The 22585-nt window shown below is 37.6% G+C and overlaps 1 protein-coding gene and 1 non-coding gene across 3 annotated transcripts in view; both read right to left on the bottom strand.

The window, feature by feature from the left end:
* Window positions 1-22585, bottom strand: part of LOC129767798 (IQ motif and SEC7 domain-containing protein 1) — a 424090-nt gene that overhangs the window by 180819 nt on the left and 220686 nt on the right. The window contains exon 2 of one of the 2 annotated variants that reach the window (XM_055768998.1): window positions 16769-17930. The exons of the other annotated variant lie outside the window; for it this stretch is intronic. Within the exon in view, the coding sequence (XP_055624973.1) occupies window positions 16769-17334 (566 nt within the window). The 5' untranslated portion in view covers window positions 17335-17930. The remainder of the gene's footprint in view (window positions 1-16768; window positions 17931-22585) is intronic. 2 annotated transcript variants of the gene reach the window in all.
* On the bottom strand, window positions 12739-12883 carry LOC129772357 (U4 spliceosomal RNA). Its single transcript, XR_008742605.1, has one exon. It is a non-coding gene; the product is annotated as a U4 spliceosomal RNA (small nuclear RNA).

Raw genomic sequence — 22585 nt, 5'->3', positions numbered from 1 at the left:
TGAAAAGAGAAAAGAAAACAGAAAGAGATGTCTGCTCGCATACATACAAACCATTTTTAAGCTTCAAAATAGCTCATTATTTGTGCATTTGACTCTCATGACCAGGAAATGGCATCATTTATGCCAAAGATGACATGTTTTTTGCCAACGTCAGTTTGGGTGTAAGACTAACCGTTCTTGATATATAACCAATTTTATATCTTAGAAAATAATATTCGTGAAATTCCTATACGATATCGGAACCTTAGTTTGTATCTCGAGAGCGGCTCCGGCTCCTAGGATAAATTTGTAATTATAGTTTAATTATAACATTTCCTGTAGAATCGTATGTGGATTATAAGAACAGACAGAAAGAGGAACGTTCGCAAAAACTTCGCCATTGCATAACAATTTCACCGGGCGACAGGATTAGAGGTGTCATTTACGATTTCCATTCCAGTATCAATCATATGATGAAGTCGCTAATTGTGAATAATGGAAATCCAACGTGCCCCACGATTTTATTTTAGTCTTATCGATGCCCTTAACTAAGGAACAAGGGGTGTGTTAACTGTTAACTGCTACTTGCCTAATTATTTTCTATCTTTTAGTACATTATTATGTTTAAACACAATGAAACCGTTAAATTTAAAAAGTTTTTTTTACTCATTTTATTTTCTAGTTTTCAGTACATTATCTGTTTCATTAGAATATTTCTCTGCAATAAAACTATTGTATTGTATTCTATTAGTCAAATCATTTAATTTCATACCTATATTGAGTGGATTGCAAAAAATACATAGTGTGTTCTCCAAGTCAAGTTCGTTCGTTTGATACACATATCTCAATCAACTTTTTTTTAGATAATATGGAATCAGCTTTTTTTTTTAACAATTTGGATTTATCAAGATCATGGGATAAGCAGTTTTAAAATGACAGCAGAGATAAAGGTGTTTTATAAATTCGGTCAGTTCCTATTGCTCAAATTTCTGTTAATGCGGGACAACCCTACAGACATACAAACAGTTCAAGCTGAATAAAACCGTTTAATAAAGTAATTTGCAATATAGTGATTGCGGCCATCTTAGATCTGAATTTTTCATGATCTACTATTCAAGCTCTTTCATTTGGTACCCTTATTAATGGGGTTTTGACATAATATGTAGTCCACCATTTGGTAGTGGCAGTCATCTTGGATTTGCATTTTTCATAAATAACTGTGCTCTACTAGTCAATCCCTTTTATTTGATACCCACATTAATGGGGTTTTGACATAATATGTAGTCCGCCGTTTGGTAGTGGCAGCCATATTGGATTTGTATTTTTCATAGATATCCGTGTTCTACTAGTCAAGCCCTTTTTTATTTGATACCCATACTAATAGGGTTTTGAGAAAATATGTAGTTCGCCATTTTGTAGTGGAAGCCATCTTGGATTTGCTTTTTCATAGATAACAGTATTCTACTAGTCAAGCTCTTTCATTTGATACCCATATTGATGGGGCCAGTCTTCCATGTTTCACAAAAAACACTGCGTCCAGGATAAACATGTCCACGCTACTGTTCACACTTTTGTGTTTGAGTACAAACATGATTTTTTCGTACCTATGTTTGAAAATGTGACATGTTTGTATTCGTAATATGTTTGGACATACGATGTTTAATCCCAATGTTTCACATGATGTTCGAACATGGTGTACAGTTTCTCTTGCATTTTCACCCCAAGCACCGGCTGTGCGTAGAGTAGAAGAAGCGAATTGGACACCACACCACCACCACTCAACGCGTGGTGTGTTGGTATGTTGACATGGAAAAAATACTTTCCTATCATGACAATGGGTAATAAAACGCTATAAAACGAGAAAAAGAGGAGAAGAAAGGATGATGCAATCGCATGCACACATAGCATATGTAGTGCAGTGTATGTGTAGCTTTGAGTTTTTTCCTTCATTCAGTTTGTGATAACATCGAGAAATTAATGGTGAGTTTTAGCCGCTGAAATTTATCTGCTGGTTCTGCTGAGTGCCGCTGAAGGTTGCATCTAAAACTAATTTTTGGGTATTTATTTTTTTGGTCAGCATTTGTACGACGTCGCCCGCTGTGCAGTCGGCTCCCCAGAATTTAATTGCCAACATGCACGCAAAAAAAATCTCATAGAAATATTTTTTCTTTGCACGAAACCAAGGATTATTTAATCAGACTTGCAAAATGTGCATGAACTCATAGCCTCTCAGTTCGTGCAATTTTTGAAATGCGAGCTAAATTTCAAGTTCGTTTCTGTGAAAAAGTATTCTACGAAGAAATGTTTTGGAATGAATAATTTCTTTCCGTGTATGAAAAGAAACGAAAGCAATGAATACTGCGACATCAGGTGATATGTTTGTACATGATGTTCTTGAATTATAAACATCGTGTTTGTTTTCACATGTTTAGGTTTGTGTATCATTGTTCGTGTTTGGGATAGACATTCAACACTAGCGAAAATCATGTTCGAATGCAAACAAAAACATGGAATTTTCACATCGCGTGGACATGTGTAAGTGTTTTTCGGAAGACTGGATGGGGCTATGGAAAACCCATATCGATGAGGTTTTGAGAAAATATTGTGATTCGCCATTTTGTAGCGGCCGCCATATTAGATTTTCGAGATCATGAAATACGCAGTTTTATAAAGACTACAAAGATAAAGGTGTGTTCCAAATTTCAGATCAATCGGTCAACAGAAAGGGGGTCAAATTTCTATTGATGTGGGTCCGCGCTACAGACAAACATGTTACAAACATACAAACATACAAACATACAAACATATTACAGGTCAAGCTAAATAAAACTGTTTAAAAATGGACTTCTGTCTGTCTGTGTGATTTTTATGGACTCGGAAACTACTGAACCGATCGACATGAAAATGGGTATGTAGGGGTTCTTGGCGTCGGGGAAGGTTCTTATGATAGTTCGAGACCCCTCCCCTCACTCTAAGGGGAGGCTACCGTACAATAGAAACACAAATTTCTACATTACTCGAGAACAAATCAAGCAAATGAAACGAAATTTGGCATATGAAGGTTTTAGGGAGCAATAAATGTTTTTATGGTGGATTGAAACTCCTTTCCCTTTCCAAAGAGGGGGGGGGGGGAATGCTGAAAAACTCGAGAACTTAATAAACAAATGGAATCAAACATAGTTTATAGAGGTTTTAGGGATCGATAAACGTTTATATGGTAGTTCGTCACTCCTGCGCCCTGTGTCTGAAAATAATCTGATATAATAATGTCGAGTTTTGGTAGAAGTACTGAAATTTCATAGTAAAAATTAATTTTAGAATATCAATCAATGAACAGTTCTGCGATTGGACCCATGGACGTGCGCTCAGTAAGAAAATGTGGATGTGATAACGAAAAATAAATTTTGGGCGGGACGAAGTTTGCCGGGTCAGCTAGTAACATATAAAAATCAGAATAGATCAGGATCGTTTGATTTTGCTTATTTTACACAAAAAAAAATGTATTTTTTTATGGGGAAGCTAAAGACGCTTTTAAATTTCATTTTTAAAAAATGTTTACATGTTTGAAAAAAATGCCTACATGATTGATTTTTTACATTTTTGCGCATCTTTTTTTTTTAATTTTGAGCAACTAAAAATTTAAATGAAATTTGGTTTTCTTTCCAAGATGCCCTGAATAAAAATAATATCATGGTGCTATGTTATTAATGCGGTCGTGTCTTGGACATCATACTATTTTATTTCTTCAATACGAGCGTATCCACAATCAAGAAAATGGGGAAAGGTATTTCAATGCGGTGAGAGCAAAGTTCTTCGGTTAAAAACTGAAGGTGATTTTTTTTTCGATCCGCCAAATCGATTCGGTTCGAATTTTCTGCTGCCATTCTGCGTGGTATAATTTGTGGATTATTAATTTGGAAATGTATAAGAGTATAATTTGTGGATTACTATTTTTGTAATGATATATTTGGGAGCATTGGAGATATCATTTACCTAAGAGATAATGAAAAACTACTTGGATATTCAATAAGTTCAGTGTTAGAGTGTCGTTCTAGAAAACGAACAATCTATATATATATATATATATATATATATATATATATATATATATATATATATATATATAAATGGATTTCTGTCTGTCTGTCTGTCTGTCTGATTCTTATGGACTCGGAAACTACTGAACTGATCAACATGATCAACATGATTTGTATGGAAGCCCCCCCCCCCTCTCTGAGGGGGGGGGCTTCCATACAAATGAGACACAAATTTCTGCTTCACTTGAGAATTAATCAAGCAAATGAAACCAAATTTGGCATGTGGAAGTTTTAGGGTGCAATAAATGTTTTTACAGTGGTTAGATACTCCTCCCCCCTCTCTAAGAGGGGGCTGCCATACAAATAAAACACAAATTTCTAAATTACGCGAGAATTAATCAAGCAAATGGAACCAAATTAGGAATATTGAGGTTTTAGGGTGCAATAAATGTTTCTATGATGGTTAGACTTTGCACCCCGCTCTCTAAGGGGAGTGTCAAATGAAACACAAATTTTTGCATTGCTCGAGAATTAATAAAGCAAATGAAACCAAATTTGCCATGTGGAGATTTAAGGGTGCAATACATGTTTCTATGGTGGTTAGACTCTCCACCCCCTGCCATACAAATGAAGCATACATTTCTGCATAATACAAGAACTAATCAAGCAAACTGAACCAAATTTGGCATGTGGAGGGGCAAGAAACATTTACAAAGTGGTTCAACACTCCTCCCACCTTTGTGAGGGGAAAAAATTGTCCGATTTAGGGCTGTCTTTATTCTATCATATTTTCTATATAAAACATTTATTCCATGAAACGGAGAAACATGTTACAGGTAAACTTCGATATAAAATCTTTTCTGGATAAAAGGCGATAAAATAGATTTTTCGGACCTCCCTAAAATGGAAAAAAAATACGGGTCTAATTTTTTTTTAAAGAACAAAACTACCAGTTTTCACAAAGATCTGAAAACCACTATATCGGTTTGGCATATAATGGCAGTATGTAGATTAGTGATGAAACGGATAGTAGTTTGGCCGGATATCAGATACCGGGATACCGGATATCCGGCAAGATTCGAGGCAGGACGGCCGGATATTCGGCAGCCAGAAAATGAATATTCCTTGATGAAGTATCAAGTTTTGTGCAAGGAATATTAAGCAGATTTTTTTTTCTGATAAGTATTTTCTATTAAAACGATTAAATGTTAGCTGATTGGTTGATTGATTGTTTGATATCGAAATAATTTCAATACTAGTCGAATAAAAGTAAATACTACGAATTCCAATAAGCAAGAGTGTCAATCAATTTATTTTATTCAGGATAACAAAATTTGGAGCTGTGTTCAGGGATGATAATATGAGGGAGGGTACAATTACTTCACCACAAATCAAATAAAACGAAGCGAAGACCTTTTCGGGACGATTTCAGCTAAGTGGCAAACGAAAATGATAGTCAGCATGGTGTTCACGAAAAAAAATCCCATTGCAAACGAAATCGACTGTTATGAGAAAATATTTCGCATTATTATAATTATGATAAAATAAAAGTCGTAAAAATTAAAATTATAATAAAAGTCATAATATTCAAATTATAATCAATGCCATAATGTTAATCAATCAATATTATAAGTGAATAGCAATTTAATTTAAAAAAAATTGATTTATCTTGTTTTTTTTTAACATCCGGTGACCAGCCGGATAGTAGTTCACTATCCGTTTTCCGGCCAGATAGAAAGGGAAAAAATGAAAAAAAAGACTTTTTGGACCATCGGCTAACTTTGAAAAATCATAACTCAAAAACGAAAAAAAAAACGCTTCCCTGGTATCGAGATATGTTGTGTGAAAAATCCTCAGCATTCCAGAAAAAAATCTATATAAAAACTATAGCGCCTTTGGTCCCAAGACTATGAAAACAATAAAAAAACGAATACAATCAATAATAACGAAAGCAGTGTTCAAATTTTCTGCAGAAAAAAGAAAAAAGGTGATTGGCTTTAATCTGATATGTCAATCATCAGAATCGGTCTTCTAGTTCAAAAGATATGAATTTTTAGAAAAAGTCATTTTTGACAAAATGCGAAAAAAATGTTTTTTGGACCACCCTAAAATGGAAATGGTCACCCTAACAAAAAAAAAAATATGGGTCTCATAATTTGCGATAAAGAACAAAACTACCACTTTTGACGAAAATCTGAGAACCACTATATCGGTTTGGCATGGGATGGCTGTATATATATATATATATATGTATATATATATATATATATATATATATATATATATATATATATATATATATATATATATATATATATATATATATATATATATATATATATATATATATATATATATATATATATATATATATATATATATATATATATATATGCGCTTGAGCTTTTTGGTAGGAAAGCGCTGACTGACTGGGACTGACAGTTTCAGAATACGAAAATGAAAATATATACGGTTTGTTTTCGGATGTTTTACGTCGTTTTGCGTCGATTTTTCAAGTCGTCTGGTGGAGAGTTCTTTTATTTTCACTTCACACGCACACATTGTTGTCGTTTTCATGCATTTCCAAAGGTAGATTGAAATGAATATAAAAAATATAATCGAAAATGTTTAGATTTTTTCATACCGGATCCATAATTTGTCATCATAGCAATTACTTGGAAAATAGCAGAGCAACGGTTTCCGTATGAAGTTCTGAGCTTCCTGATATTGGTAAAACTCAATTCGTACAACAGTCTCACCTGGAAAGAGATTAAAAGTAAAAACAATGTTGTTAATGTTGTTTCAAGTTACGAAAATATCAGATGTATAATTTATTAATTATAATTTATAGTATTTATAGTATAATTTTTAGTATAATTTATTTTACGGTGACCGCATATGTTTAGATTCACCCAAATACTCGCATCAGTCGCACACCATCGTGTTATGAAATCTCACTGAATTTCCCACCATTCTCAATCAAACAACTACTACGAGAGACGAAAGAAGAAAAGCTAATAAAGTCTTACAACGATTGCTGGGCAAAACAAACCCACCGTACGACTTTTTTTTTTACATCGGCTGTGAATTGCATAAAAGTTGTCTTTCGCAAATCCCATTGAATAAAACAACACGCTGCCGCCGCGATTTGGTAGTTCCAGTCCCAGCGCTAAAAATAGAACCCCTCACAACAGCACAATTCTCACGATCCGCATTGCAAACCAAACTGAACTATGCTACTGGCCAGCCACCACTGCGCCTTGTATAGTTGTTAGTAGCAAGATAGTTTTATGTTGTTGAATAAAAGATTATGTTAGCTTTTAGGTAAAAATCTATCTGAGATTTAAAAACATATAGTGTTGAAACAATGTGGAGAGCAACGTGAAAAACATAAATTAACAAAGTTCTAAATTAGAAGTAAGCAAATATTTAAGAAGTAAGTTTAAATGGAAGAATAATAATGACCACTTTTAACAAGTGAATATAAAATAGAACATTTGATCCGTGTTGGGGATCACAGATCAACGGGAAGCAAAAACATTCTGCTGCTGTTTCTTAAAGATTGCGAATAAAACAGGCTCTAAAGGTCATTCCGAACGGGTGTTAATGTGCACGGTCGGTGTCTTGTTCGTTCAGATAAACGAAACGGTGGCGAGGTGCCGAAGCGGATCAATGAAATAAATGTGGAGGCTAGTATGAGCACGATCCACGATCCGTGTGTAGTACAGGATTCTAGAATTTTTCCCATGGTCTCAAAACATTTTCCTCGCGAGCCATCGGCATCAGTGATGGAATTCGCGCACCACAGCCAATATAGCTCCCGCGTCAAAAGTTCACGAAAGTGATTGAAGTTGAAATTAATTACTTTAGGAGGCACACACACACAGTCCAAAACGGCAGCCGTCTCGGGCAATTACCCGCCAACATAAGGGTGGCGAACACGTTAAACTTGTTGCTTGCTGGTTAAACGTAGCGTAAAATGTTTGAAACGCAAAAGTTAAATCATTCCAACAGTGATGTTTCGTAGTTTGTTTGATTGATAGCTGACATGCATTTTTCATGGGAGCAACGGGGTGATAAACAAAAAAAAAACTCTCATCCACACAGTCTTCAACTCTCGCCCAAATGCTACAGCAAAAAAAAAAAAAACAAAAACCAAGACTTGCTAATGTGAGTCAATTTTGTGGGTGAATGTGAAATTGAGTGGTAAAACACGTTCCAGCCGGTTGGTATTTAACAGTTTTCACTGGTTTTCGCGACATTGGTAGCTCAAATCCACGCTCAACAGTGGAGGGAGGGAGGAGACGAAGAGAGAGAGAGATGCGCAAGATTTGAGATGTGCGAAAAGGTCAAGTTCATATACATACTGCACGCTCGTGTTGATGTGCATTCATATGGGTACATGAAACATTGAGTCAGAGATTCAAGCAGGAGTCTCTTATCCAAGGTTATACACATCCTCGCGTATCACGTGGAGAATGAGCTGAGGGTTTCCAATCGTTGTAATTTTGTGACTGGCAACAGTAGCGCGAATGTTGATTGGTGCAGATATGCATCATTTAGTGGAATAACATGGTCTGTGGAGAGCTTGATTGCGAAGGCTTCGTTAGATGATTACATTCAAAGCGCCTGATGTGAAACGTTAATATCAACAACTTGACTTACGATGGCCACACATTGTCACCGTTATTTCAAGATTTAATGTTTCGATAGGATATTAATAAAGAGGACACGTTGCCGGAGAATGTGGTTGGGTGATTTTGTGCTTCTTTAAGTCGTAGGTCAAAATTGACAGATGAGTACTGAATGAACCTATAAGAGTTTGCTTACAGAAGTAAGATTAGCTAGTATTCCAAAAATAAGACTTTTTGCTGAACAGCTGTCCGTCGCTGGTATTTGACGCATACAAGTTTTTCTGTCGCAGCCATGATATCGGCTCTTAAATGAACCACGGTTCTAAACAGATTGGCGGTTCATAAAAAACCACGATTGGAAAAAGAACCTCGGTTCATAAAAGAATTTCGGTCCAAAAAAGAACCACGGTTAAAAAAAGAACCACGGTTTTATTTAGCTTGATCTGTTTGTATGTATATTTACACGGACCATATGTTTTCTCGAAACCCCATCAATATGGATATCAAATGAAAGGACTTGACTAGTAGGAGACAGTTATTGATGAAATATGCAAATCCAAAATGGTCGCTACCTCAAAATGGTGATGTATATATATATTTTTCTTCAAAACCCCATCCAAATGGGTATCAAATGGAAGGACTTGACTAGTAGAACACAGTTATATATATGAAAAATGGAAATCCAAGATGGCAGCCGCTACAAAATGGCAGACTACATATTTTCGCAAAACTCCATCAATATGGGTATTAAATGAAACTTTAACTTGTGCGCTCCATTCATTAATTTAAAGATTTTTATGAAAAATTCTACACCTCACTTCAGAAGTTTACTTTCTGGTTAATCGTTCGATAATATTGGTCTTTAGTAGTTCCTTAGTTGTCGGGACCAAAGACACCCTAGTTGTATATCAACCAGAAAATCGGAAAACAGTTCACGTTTTTACGAAATAATAAAGGGTGTGTCACATCAAATTGCATCACGGAAAAAACGCTGTAGAAATTCGCCCAGTAGACCGATCCTTTTGAAAATTTTAGACAGTAAAATAAAAACTATTAAACAACTTTTGGCATTTTCTTTTTAATCATACTTCGAGCCCAAGCCCGTATGCTCGCACCTTCCTCTTTACCCCGTCCATAAGGTTCTGTACAACGTCAGGTTGTAGTGTTTTTTGAACAGAAATCCATTTTCTTTGAAGTCCGCCTCCGATTTGACAACTTTTGGGTTCTTCCGGAGGGCCTGCTTCATAATCGCCCAATATTTCTGTATTGGGCGAAGCTCCGGCGCGTTGGGCGGGTTCATTTCCTTTGGCACGAAGGTGACCCCGTTGGCTTCGTACCACTCCAACACGTCCTTTGAATAGTGGCACGAAGCGAGATCCGGCCAGAAGATGGTCGGGCCCTCGTGCTGCTTCAATAGTGTTAGTAAGCGCTTCTGTAGGCACTCCTTAAGGTAAACCTGCCCGTTTACCGTGCCGGTCATCACGAAGGGGGCGCTCCGCTTTCCGCAAGAGCAGATCGCTTGCCACACCATGTACTTTTTGGCAAACTTGGATAGTTTATGCTTGCGACTCTCCTCCGGAACGCTGAATTTGTCCTCTGTGGAGAAGAACAACAGTCCCGGTAGCTGACGAAAGTCCGCTTTGACGTAGGTTTCGTCGTCCATTACCAGGCAATGCGGCTTCGTCAGAATTTCGGTGTACAGCTTCCGGGCTCGCGTCTTCCCCACCATGTTTTGCCTTTCGTCGCGGTTAGGAGCCTTCTGAACCTTGTATGTACGCAGGCCCTCCCGCTGCTTGGTCCGCTGGACGAATGAACTTGACAAATTCAGCTTATTGGCGACATCCCAGACCGAACTTCTCGGATCACGTCTAAACTGCTTAACTACGCGCTTGTGATCTTTTTCACTGACGGAGCATCCATTTTTGCCGTTCTTCACCTTGCGGTCGATGGTTAGGTTCTCGAAGTATCGTTTTAGTACTCTGCTGACCGTGGATTGGACGATTCCCAGCATCTTACCGATGTCCCGATGTGACAACTCCGGATTCTCGAAATGAGTGTACAAGATTAGTTCACGACGCTCTTTTTCGTTCGACGACATTTTTCCAAATTTACGAAAAATTGACAGTGAAGCATGGCCAACGTAATCTATACACTCTTATCTGATTATAAAACCAAAGCTGAAGATATAATTCCTAAAAATTAAATTTCTACAGCGTTTTTTCCGTGATGCAATTTGATGTGACACACCCTTTATTTATGTTTATAACTATTTTCACTGCGAATGAATTTTAAAGATCCTAGACCCAGACTATGGAATCCGATTGCTGAATTCATAAATCAAATTATAGTTTCCATATATTTAGATCTGCATTCCAAGTACAAAACGCGAGTTCGCAATACGGATTTCCAAGAAGAAAGATGAATAGAAACCTGCAGCGTGTCAACAAAATGAACGAACGAAAAAAATCAAAATCCCGATCCCTCCCTAAACTCGACCGAACCGAATGGAAGCAGAGCAACAGTTGAACTCGATGCTGACTTTTCATAAACTAGCGAAAGCGCCTAGTCACAATTACACACGATCAACGGCTGTGATTTGTTTGATTTCAGAACAGTGGAAGCAGTGAGCGGAATTGGCTGTATGTAGGTTTTCGCGGCATTGAAATGACGTAATAAGCTGCAATTTAATCTATTTTGATGATGCGAAGGTGCGTAATCTCAGCTTTGTTGGACCGGTTCATGGATTTTTGTGTAACCAGTGCGAAGTGCATGAGCACCGAAGTAAAGGTATCATAGTAGAAGGAATAGGAGGCATGAGAAGCTATCTTTTTCATTCTACATTTCTTCGAAATATCGTATAAATACAGTGTTTGCTTTCGTTTATGTTACTATCTAGTATTGTTTGAATGTGTTATAATATTTCCTTCTCCCCCCTCTCTCCCTTCTCTCTCTCCCCTCTCTCCTCTCTCTCTCTCCCTCTCTCTCTCTCTCCCTCCTCTCTCCCCTCTCTCCTCTCTCTCTCTCCCTCTCTCTCTCTCCCTCTCTCTCTCTCTCCCTCCTCTCTCCCTCCTCTCTCTCTCTCTCTCTCTCTCTCTCTCTCTCTCTCTCTCTCTCTCTCTCTCTCCTCTCTCTCTCTCCTCTCTCTCTCCTCTCTCCTCTCTCTTCTCTCTCTCTTTCTCTCTCTCTCTTTCTCTCTCTCACACTCCTTTCTCTCTTTCTCTCTCTCTCCCTCCTTTCTCTCTTTCTCTCTCTCTCCCTCCTCTCTCTGTCTCTCTCCTTTCTTTCTTTTTTTCTATATTTCTCTCTCTACTTTTGTCTTTCTCTTTCTTTTCTTTCTCTTGTTCTCTATATACCTCTTTTTATTTTTTCCTCTGTTTCTCTACCTTTTTTTCTGCCTTTATTTACATTTTTTCTTTCTCTTTTCTTCTTCCTCTCTTTTATCTCTTTTATCTTACTCCATCTTTCCTCTCTCTTTCTCTATTTCTATCAACTACTCTCTTTCTTCTCTTTCTCTCTTTCTCTTTTTCTCTACCTTTTCCCTCTTTTTCACTCTCTCTTCTTCACTTATTTTTTCCATATTTTTCTCTCTTTCCTATCTCACCCTTTCTCTTTTCTTCCTCCCACTCTGTTTTTCGCTTTTTTATAATCCTTTCTCTCTTTATTTTATTTCTTTCACTTTCCTTCTCTCTCTGTCTCTCTCTCTTTCTTGTATTTTCCTCTCTCTTTGCTTCCTCTCACTCTTTTCTCTCTTTTTTTCCTCTTACTCTCTTCTATCTCTCTCTCTTTCTCTCTCTCTCTTCTGTCTCTCTCTCTCTTCTGTCTCTCTCTCTCTCTCTGTTCTTTCTATTTCTCTTTATTTTTGTCTCTTACTCATTTTTTTCTTTTTTCTATCTCTTTCTCTCTTCATTTTCTTTCTTTCTTTCTTTCTTCTTCTATCTCTTTCCACACTTTTTTCCCTCTCTCTCTTTCTCTTTTTCTCTATACATCGTGAATGTTCTTCTTCTAGACACATACTGCGACAAACGAGCGATTATATACGACGTATTTCATGCCAACTCGTCTTAGAAGTTAGTGAAACATGAAAAAAAACTATGGATAGGTAATATCTATGATATAACCGCAAGGTAGACGTTGGACTACCGTTGGATTAGGAATCAATTTTACTTCTTCAATTAGCAATAATCCCACCTCGGATGTTCCTCATTGGGTACGATATCGTCACTGCGCAGAGCTATCTTTTGTGTGTATTGATTAAATTATTTATTAAACTAGTGAATGAATGAAACTATTTGCGAATTCAATTGCAAACAAATCCCAATTGAGGTCAATTCATGCATTATGCTAGTAGTTATCGCAGCAAATAGTTATCAACATTTTGCCTGTGAGCTGGCGACATGAAGAGATATCTTCCAATCTTCTTGAATAATCGAGCCAAAGCGTTGCATTCGTACCAGCTTTTGTAGACCGTGATAGCAAAACGAGTTCCGGAGTGTGAAAATGCTATTTACGAATTCCTTTCTTTCCTTCCAAACGTATTGCCGGCTTGAATGTATCTACAATGCCGATTTTCCCAACTTCCTTGTCTTGGAATCTGTATTGGGCAAACACATTCCGGTTTGCAAAAATGCAAGCGAGTACAAAAGTGCCGGTAATTTGCATCTATTTTGCAATGCGATTTCCCCAGGCTCCATGGTTTTGAAATCTGTGTTAGGGAAACATTCTAATTTTCCAAAAACGCCAACGGATACAAAAGTTCCCGCTGCTTGCATCTAATTTGCTATGCCAATTTCCCCTGGCTCCATGGTTTTGAAATCTGTGTTAGGGAAAAGTCCATCCATTCCAGCGATCGTACTTCAATCGTTGCGCAATCATAACTGAGTGCGGCACTTGCATATATTGGTGTGATTTCAATAGCCTGTTTTGAAAGCAATTTTAGGGCTATTGAGACATGTTTTTGGATCAAAAAGTGGCAAGCATATAACGCGTAGACATTTTATCTTTCGAATGAAGTTTTTATCATACCATTTCGTTCAGTTGTTTAGGAGCTATTAACGCTCAAAATCTCGTTCTCCGGCGTAACGCTTTCGTTTTCGAAACTTTGAACTTACATCCCAGTATAGAAATGGAAGACGTAGTCCTACGTCAAAATGTTATTAGAATAATTCTTTTCCTGCAGAAGTGCCCATCTTCCGATGTATGGATGACTTATTGGTTGTTGTATGGGCTATTCATATATTTTTTTTCTCGGAATTAAAAAAAAATATTTTCTTGAGAAAAATGAACTTTAATTTTTAAAATTATTTTTGGAAACTTGGTTACTATTTTTTTTATGAAAATTTAAATAAATTTATTACATTTGATTCTTTGATCATCGTTTTGTAGGTTTAGTAGTTTTTAGGACAGAACATTTTGTAAGTTACCAATGTTAACTAGCTAGCTGAGTTGGCATTAAATTCGTTATATTTGTTCCACCTCCACCATAATCTGTCTTTGAAAACGCACAAAAACAACATTTCTTTTTATATCAGGCACAATCATTCTCCACCTGACGGTATGAAAACAAATCTAGTGGTTTTAAAGCAGGTTAAGAGGCTCTTGCGTCGGAGAAACCCTCTATGTGATGATGTTGGCTGCTCGCTGAACTGAAGCGAGGCTGATTAATTTAGAAATGAGATTTACTGACACTAGTTTATTCGATATTTCTTTTCTACTTTGCTTTTGCGCGACAATGCAAGCTCTGCACTATGCTTGCTTTGAGTATATCTTGAGAAGGCATGCTAAAATAAAAAATAAAAAAATTAATCGGACGTCCGTTCAAATCGTTGTAATAATTCGAAAGATCAAGAATCGTAAATAGCAAATCTCAAACGGTAGAATTTTTATGTATTCCTAGATAATAAGATAACTAGATAAGTTTCATCGGTCGTTTTATTGTTGAGGTCGATGTTGCATTCTTAGATTGCTCATTGCCGCCGGGTTAAAAAATATGGAAAATAATTGATAATTAGAATTAGATTTATAATTAGAAATAATTGGCGAATTATTTGTCACAAATTATGTCGTTGTTGCGTTTTATTGTAAGATGCGGTTGGTCATGTATACCTTCCGCCGCAGGGCGTTTAAAAAAAAAGTGAAATATTTAAGAATTAGTGACGTGATTAGTTACGAAATGTGTCTTTGGTCCGTTTTTTTGTAGGGTGGCCTTCTGTGTATACCCATTAGGGTGACAATGAAAATGGTCATCTTGAATTTCAAAAAGTTACCCCATAAAAAATATTCACCACCTCGAAAAAATGCCCTATGCAAAATATCAGCTCGATCGGACTTAAAGGAGAGTGGCGCAAAGCTGTCAAAGTTTGAGTTTATTGGGGTTTCAAAAAACAAATTCGATCCCAAATGTCTTAAAATTGCATAAAACGTCGAGATCTACTGTCATCTCGAAAAAATTGGGCAGCTTTTCGCCACTCTCCCTTAAGGCCGATTAAGCTGAAATTTAGCATAAGGGTGTTCTTTCGAGGCGGTGAACATTTTTATAGGGTAACTTTTTGAAATTTTAGGGTCGATTTTTTCATTGGCACCCTAATGCCCATGGATAGACTCCGTACTCGGAGTGAATGAAAAAATATAAAAATATGTACCTTGAGGCACAGACGGAGTCTTGACGTAGGATTTTGAGGAGAATTGCTTTTGAATTGGGTTTTTTCACTGTTGTCACTGTTGGCCATAGTAAAACCGTTTGTTATATGAACTCAATTGAACTTCAAACGGATTGAAAGAGTTGTAGTGGTAGAAAGAATCCGGAATAATCGTACAGTGAATTATTAACCATGAATATAAAAAGCCAGCTAGTCTCGGCGATATTATCCTTGCCATAAAAAATTTCCTGTGTTAAGATGATCGTAAGTGCTCCTTTGTCAAGTTTGTGTGGATTCTGTAGTGAACTGATCCAGAAGCACCTTAATTACAGGGAAGAAAAAGGTGAATGGACATATGGATTCGGGGAAGTGTAGTTGACTATATCATGGCCCTACATGATAGAGACGTGCATTGAGCACGATATGATTAGACAACCTTTTTAACAAAATCTATCAATGTTTAACCCTTTAAACCAGGCTCTCGTCAAAACTTAGTGTCGCCATTAAGTCGTCTGATTTCCTTTGATTCTGATAAGTGCTTGCTATCGACAAATGTAGAATAATACTTAATATGCATCGACTCACCTTGTCTGTCACGAAAAACGTGTAAGAACAAATATGGAAACCAGACCATGGAGTACAGATATTGCCCATCTTCACCCAAGTAAACCAGTTGGTTTTGAACCGTTCTTTCGCTCTTTCGTTCAACGGTATCAATACAGGCATCAAGTACAACATTGAATGTTATCTGGAACCCAACAAACATAGGCAGCTTCACAGTTATTCAGGTACTGGAATTGCTATTGTCAGATTAGTTAGATAAGACATTTTCTAAGTTGTATGGGTTTTTCTAATTACTGTGCACATAAGAGGTGCTTCTTTTATTAAAAGTCGTAAGTTCTGTATGCAATAATTCGATTCACATAATTTTTCATATTTTCTGTTGGGAATCAACTTAGGTTCCATCAAAGATGATGTTTCATAATAGTTCTATCCGAGAAAAATTTCGTAACGATATTTCTTTATTTTCATAAACAATCCGGTAATGGTTATCACGATAACGCGTATATGAAAAAGGTCAAACAACGAATTGAAAGCAACGAAAAACATTTGTTAAATTTCATTTCTCAATAGAAGATCATTTGTTTTGCCAGTTCACGAATTTTCACGGAAATGAAAAATACGGGTCTAGTATTTTGCGATAAGGAACAAAACTATCAATTTTCCCGATAATCTGAGGTACTATATAGGTATGGCATGGAATGGCAATATGAAAATATGAGCTTTATTGATGTACAGAGATCGGGACACGGTGGGTCACGAAGTTCAGCCGGTGTAACTTACGCTACATGAAATAATTTGTATACAATAGAATCAAACTAATATTTGTTCTTCGGGATGAAGGCCGAACGGTTTAAATAATATGTGATCGACATTCATAAAATGAAATTATGCATTATGCTGCAAATAATAGAATACCAACCTTAGAACCGTCGCATGATGGCTCGTGAGCGTCTCCGTCTCCTTCTTCCTGCCCGAATAGCTGACCACCGTTATGTGTCTGGTTTGGGTTCTCACCACCCTCCTCACCCGACTCCTACCGTCACCCACATAAACCACCGTGGTCTTCTTCTTGCTCCCATTGCTGCTGCTCCCCTTATCACTGCTGGCATTACTCACGATACTACTCGTACTGTTGTTATTGTTGTTGCTATCGTTCCTCTTCGAGTCGCTACCATTCAAACTGTCCAGCTTGTCACCCGTATCGTAGTAGCTACTGTGCTGGTGAGGATAGTACCGATAGTACCCGTCCGAGCTTCCGGATCCGGTGGGCGAACTAAACGCATTTTGGTACTTTAGCCTCTCACCGTCGTTGCTATGGAGATGCGTCCGCGAAGAGGAAGATCGGGACGATCTCCGATCGCCCGAGGACGACCCACCCGTGTTCGGGTGATGGTGCTGATGATTGTGGCCATGGTAGTGCCGGTGGTGGTTCCTATAGCGGTGGTGATGATCCCCGCTTCCACCAAACAGCTCCGGCTGAAGCATATTTTTTCGTCTTCTTCTCCGACGAATCGCAGAACTGATAGACTATCGGTATTCGACGAGCGATCGTTTTTTTTTCGCTCTCCCAACTACATCGTCGTATCCACAATCGCTTGCTGCACTTATTGCTCAATTAATTATAGTCGGCCGCATTGTTAGGGCCGCATTTTTTTCGTGCCTTACAATTTCACTTTTAATATCACTTTCTTTTCGTTACGATTAATTTCTTCACACCAACAACAGCACTATTAGTCATTCTTTGCTACTTCTTCGCCGCCGACTGTTTCGTCATTATTTTCCCTAGGAAAACTTTCAAAACAATAGCGCAGTCTCACTTGGGGCGCTCGCGGAAGGGGGTAAGTCCCTTCCCCTTAAATGGTTGGTGAAGGTGATTATTTTTTTCGTTGCGTTCGCGCTGCCACCCAATATTTCTTAATTTTTTTTTTTTTTTGTGTTACTTTGGTTGGGTAAAAGCTGGTTTAATTCGATTTGCACTGTTCCAGCTGATTTGATAAAATTAGTTGAATTTTTGTTTCGGTTTCGGCAGGTTTGTCGTGTCGTGATCGTCGTCGTTTTGTTGGGGCTGGATATAACACTCTCTAGAGGGAAATAAACGGAAGGAAATGAGGAAATGTTTATTGCGGCTCCAATTGGTGATCATTTGCCGCGTTAATTGAAAGTCATTCCAGGCTGGTTTCTTGAGCAAAGGGTCGGGGAGCTAATTGATGAATGAACCTGTTTATATTCGACCGAAAAGACCGAGTTTCGCAACAGGAACGAGTACATCAAATGGTGAAGGGAAACTAAGGCAGAGAATCTCGTTAAAACATCGCTGATGAAGATCGGTACCACGATTCGTTTGCTGAGCGCTTCCCATTCAATTAAGCACATGACATTATGGCTAACAACCTCAAACAAGTCATTACGTCAACGCTGGTACACATTCGCTGACGTTGGGTTAAACAAATCGTAGTAATTGAATGGTAAACTTTATGTGCGCTGGAGGCTGATGTAACAAAAGTAATATTGACTCCAGCTAATTTGTTTACCAACGACTGCGGGACATAGATTGATGGTAACTTTCAATGTAACGCAAACGGGAAACTAATAAAAACGCGTTCAGAACCACAACGCGGAGCGAGTGCGTGGGACCCGGCCACCGAATTGACCGCTTTGTTGACCCCTCCTTCGGATTCGGTTACACGCTACTCGCGAGCGCCAACTTGTAAGTTCCCGCAATTTCTCGCGGAGGTGTTAAATACAGGTTTAAGCCGTCCTCATCTTGGTCGCGAGAAGGCGAGAAGTTTATTGTCGGCTTTCGTTGCCGACTTCGTTGGGTATGTGTGTTTGCTGATTTATTGTTACACCGAAACTGGTGGGATAACTGTTTCGATAAATCATACTTTGGCGAGTTGAGAAGGCGCCCCTCTCGAGATCGATATATTAAATTGATCCAACCGAGGGTACCAAGAGACAGGGATAAACTGACGATGTTTAGTCACGGAAAGTTAAAAATAAACATTGCGTTGCAGGTTTTTTGGGAATCGAAATTAATCAGATGGTGAGTTCATTTGTTGGGGTGAAATATGCGTTGGCTACAAATTTCTAATTTCACATGTAGAACAATTCCGTGCATAATCGGTCAAAAAGTCTTATTTTTTCTTGTTTCATTATATGTTTGAACTTTTAAATTTTGAGATTATTTTCTCATGAGTGCGTATTAAGAACTAGGGACCTTTTGTTAATAAAAACATAATTTTAAAATCGTTTTTTCCATCATTGGGCTGCACGTGATTCAGCAGACTTCACATAAAAAATCTATACATATGAAAACGATTGTTCGTCTGTATATCTGTTTGTTGGTTATAGACTTAAAAACTACTGAATCGATCGACGTGAACATTTGTATAGAGAAAAAGCGGTTAGAATAAACACCCAAGGGAATCTCTGTTCTTCGAAGAATATTACAGTGTAACTAATTGTTGTTCAAAATATCAAACAGCTTTCATTATAAGAAATAATAATAGTACATTTTGCATTAAGGGGAACAAAGTTGTAAAATCTAACATTTTTTATTGTGCGTTTGAAATAATCACCTGGTGGTAGCAAAATGAACACTTGCACATATCATGCTAAATGGGATAGATTTATACGTTGTTGGATGTCAAAATTTGTTTGTGAGGCAAAATTTGAGTTTTTTGGAAACTGAAAAATCGCCCAAGGGAGAGATGTGACATCAGGGTTTTCAAAAAAAAAAAAGATGCCCAATGTAGTCAAATTGCATAAAACGTTGAGATTTAATGTAGTCTCGAATTTTTTTTTGTCAAAAAATGACTTTTGGACACCCGGTCGTTTTTACGTCTGAAAAGTCAATTTTTGACAAAAAAAATTTGAATATATTTACTAGGGTGGCAATGGATGTATGGAAAAAAATTCATCATCGAATTTCGAAATCCGACTATGTACAATTGGTTGATTGACCCAAAAAAAATGATCCGTGCAAAGTTTCAGCTCAATCGGACATGATTTAGGGGTTTCTCAAAGCACTCAAAGATCTGATTTTTTAATCCTCGAAAATCTTCTAAGAGAGAGTGAAGGAAATTTGAAAAATCGATTTTTTTTCGATACCAAATGACTTAGAAATGCATAAATCGTCGAGATCTGGTGTCATCTCGAAAAAAAATTTTTGGACGACAATCGACCTTTTGAAGGTTTGAAAGTATGGAAAAAAATAATTGTCGAATTTAGAGAAACGACCATGTACATTTTGTTTGGCCCAAAAAAAAAAACCTGTGCAAAATTTCAGCTCAATCGGATATGATTTAGGGGTGCCTCCAAGCACTCAAAGTTTTGATTTTTTGGCCACTCAGGCTAATTTCCAAAATGTCGATTTTCGGCCAAAATTTTTTTTTCGAGATAACATCAGATCTCGACGTTTTATGGACTTCTAAGACATCTGGCATCGAAAAAAACATCGAATTTCCAAATTTCCTTTACTACCCCCTTGAAGATTTTCGAGGATCAAAAAATCAAAACTTTGAGCGCTTTGAGGCACCCCTAAATCATTTCCGATTGAGCTGAAACTTTGCACAGATATTTTTTTTGGGCCAATAAACAAACATGGTGTACATGGTCGGTTTTTGAAATTCGACATGACCATTTTCGCTGCCACCCTAATATATACATACATAAAAATGGATTTCTGTCTATCTTTCTGATTCTTATGGACTCGAAAAGTACTGAACCGATCGACGTGAAAATTTGTATGTAGGGGGTGTTGGGGCCGGGGAAGGATAGTTCGAGACCCCCCTCTCTACCATACAAATGAAACACAAATTTCTGCATATCTCGAAAACTATTCAAGCAAATGGAGCCAAATTTGGCATGTGATGGTTTTGAGGGGCACGAAACGTTTTTATGGTGAATAAACACTTCTCCCTCTTCTTTAAGAAAGGACTGAAAACTAATCAAGCAAATGGAGCCAAATTTGGCATGTGGAGGTTTCAGGGGGCAAAACACGTTTCTAAGATGAATGGACACTCCTCCCTCCTCTTTAAGGAACCGCGTTAAAGGCCAGGATTCCGACCGTGAATGGAGCTCCATACCTAATGATTGCTGCATGAACGTAGATATTCTATAATAACGCAGAAATATGGTCAGTTCAAGGCCCGGTGCCCTTAGTAAGCTGACAACATAACCAAATATAACCAATGCCCAACAACTTCATAAATGATTATATTTCGATCAGGAAGTCAGTTTCCAAAATTTCGATGTAGGAACACATCTCTCGTGATCATATTGGGGATAAGAATGAAAAAAAAAATATTTCGATCGCGTCACGAAAATTGTCCAATTTTGAGCGCTTATTGCTCAGTCATTTTTGTTGGATTTACGAGACTTTGACAACAATCGGCTTGGACATTTTTCAAAAATTCTAGAAACTTTTATTTTTTTTAATATATAATTTGCTAAAATAGCGTTCAAATGAGAGGGTTTCCAATTTCCCAAATATTTGCGCGAACTGCAAGATGCTTCCCTTACACGCATTTGCAAATCAGGCATCGTGAAGATAAAAACAATTTGCGGACATTCAGGAATAATCAGTTACCTGGCGAGCAACCGGATGGCGGAGATCTTCGATGCTTTTCAAATGACCTTCCTCAAGGCCGAGAGTTAGTTTTAGTTATCCTAGAGGCGAATGAACTTTCAAATTTAAGGCCTCTTCAAAACAAAAAAAAAAAAGAAAAATGAATCTGTGGACTTATTCGTTAAGTATTCGTTAAGAACGAAAAACGAAGTAATATGCGGATGCTCCCGTACCCATGCAAGAGAATATAAAAAATCTTGCCATAAGCAAGGTGAAGTCGGTCACGACAGGTCCGTTGCTGCGAGTGGTCGAATATACTGCGGCATATCTGTTTCAAAAACATGTAACAAATATCGTAACGTAATCCTGGGTCATTTAAGCGGTCGAGCCTCGGACACAACCCTTAAGCGTATTTTTTGGAAAACTTCAATTCCATCATTTACGCTGAAATCTCACCCGACAATCTTTTCGTTCGATGAAACTTTGGTTTCGGAATAGCTTGAGTGTGAGTTACTTGTATACTTCGTAGTTGATCTTCGTGGATGACCTTAATCAGCAAAATTGTCCAAGAGCACAATGAATTACGTTTGGATGTAGCAAACCATTTTCATTGGGAAGGTTTCGGTGATCCGTATTTGAGACAACAGCGACGCCGGCCACTTCCTTAAAACCATCAGAGGAAGGGAAGGAATGTTAGGATGACATTCGCAGCCAGAAAGGTCGCTTCTAGTTCGTGATTCCCCTGTTATCGTCGAGAATAAATGATTGAACCTTTTTTTTAATATTTTTAGGATGGTACAACTGTGGTTTTAATGCCAATTTTGAGAGCGATCGGTCATTTAGTTTGTTTACAGCGTCATTAAGAACAAGTTAACTTTTTCTGTTAGCCGATTTTTGATATAATTAATTCTATATGGTAAAAGATATTGTGTGAAATTTTGTGTTGTGAACCAAATTTCTTGGTGACTTAACTATGTCGAAAACACGAGTATATGAATGGTATAAGGCATATAAGACGGCCAAAAAGATATGAACTATTTTCCACGTCAAGGAAGACCAACCAACCAAGAAATGGTGCTCGGGAATCGCCATTTAAATTTGAAAGAGCTAGCCCGTGAATTAAATATCTCTCTTGGGACCGGTTCGTCATATTGCATTTTGGATTAA

This window comes from Toxorhynchites rutilus, chromosome 2 (genome assembly GCF_029784135.1).
Source record: "Toxorhynchites rutilus septentrionalis strain SRP chromosome 2, ASM2978413v1, whole genome shotgun sequence".
In the NCBI taxonomy this organism is placed as follows: domain Eukaryota; kingdom Metazoa; phylum Arthropoda; class Insecta; order Diptera; family Culicidae; genus Toxorhynchites; species Toxorhynchites rutilus.
This window is presented reverse-complemented; position numbering and strand designations above follow the sequence as displayed.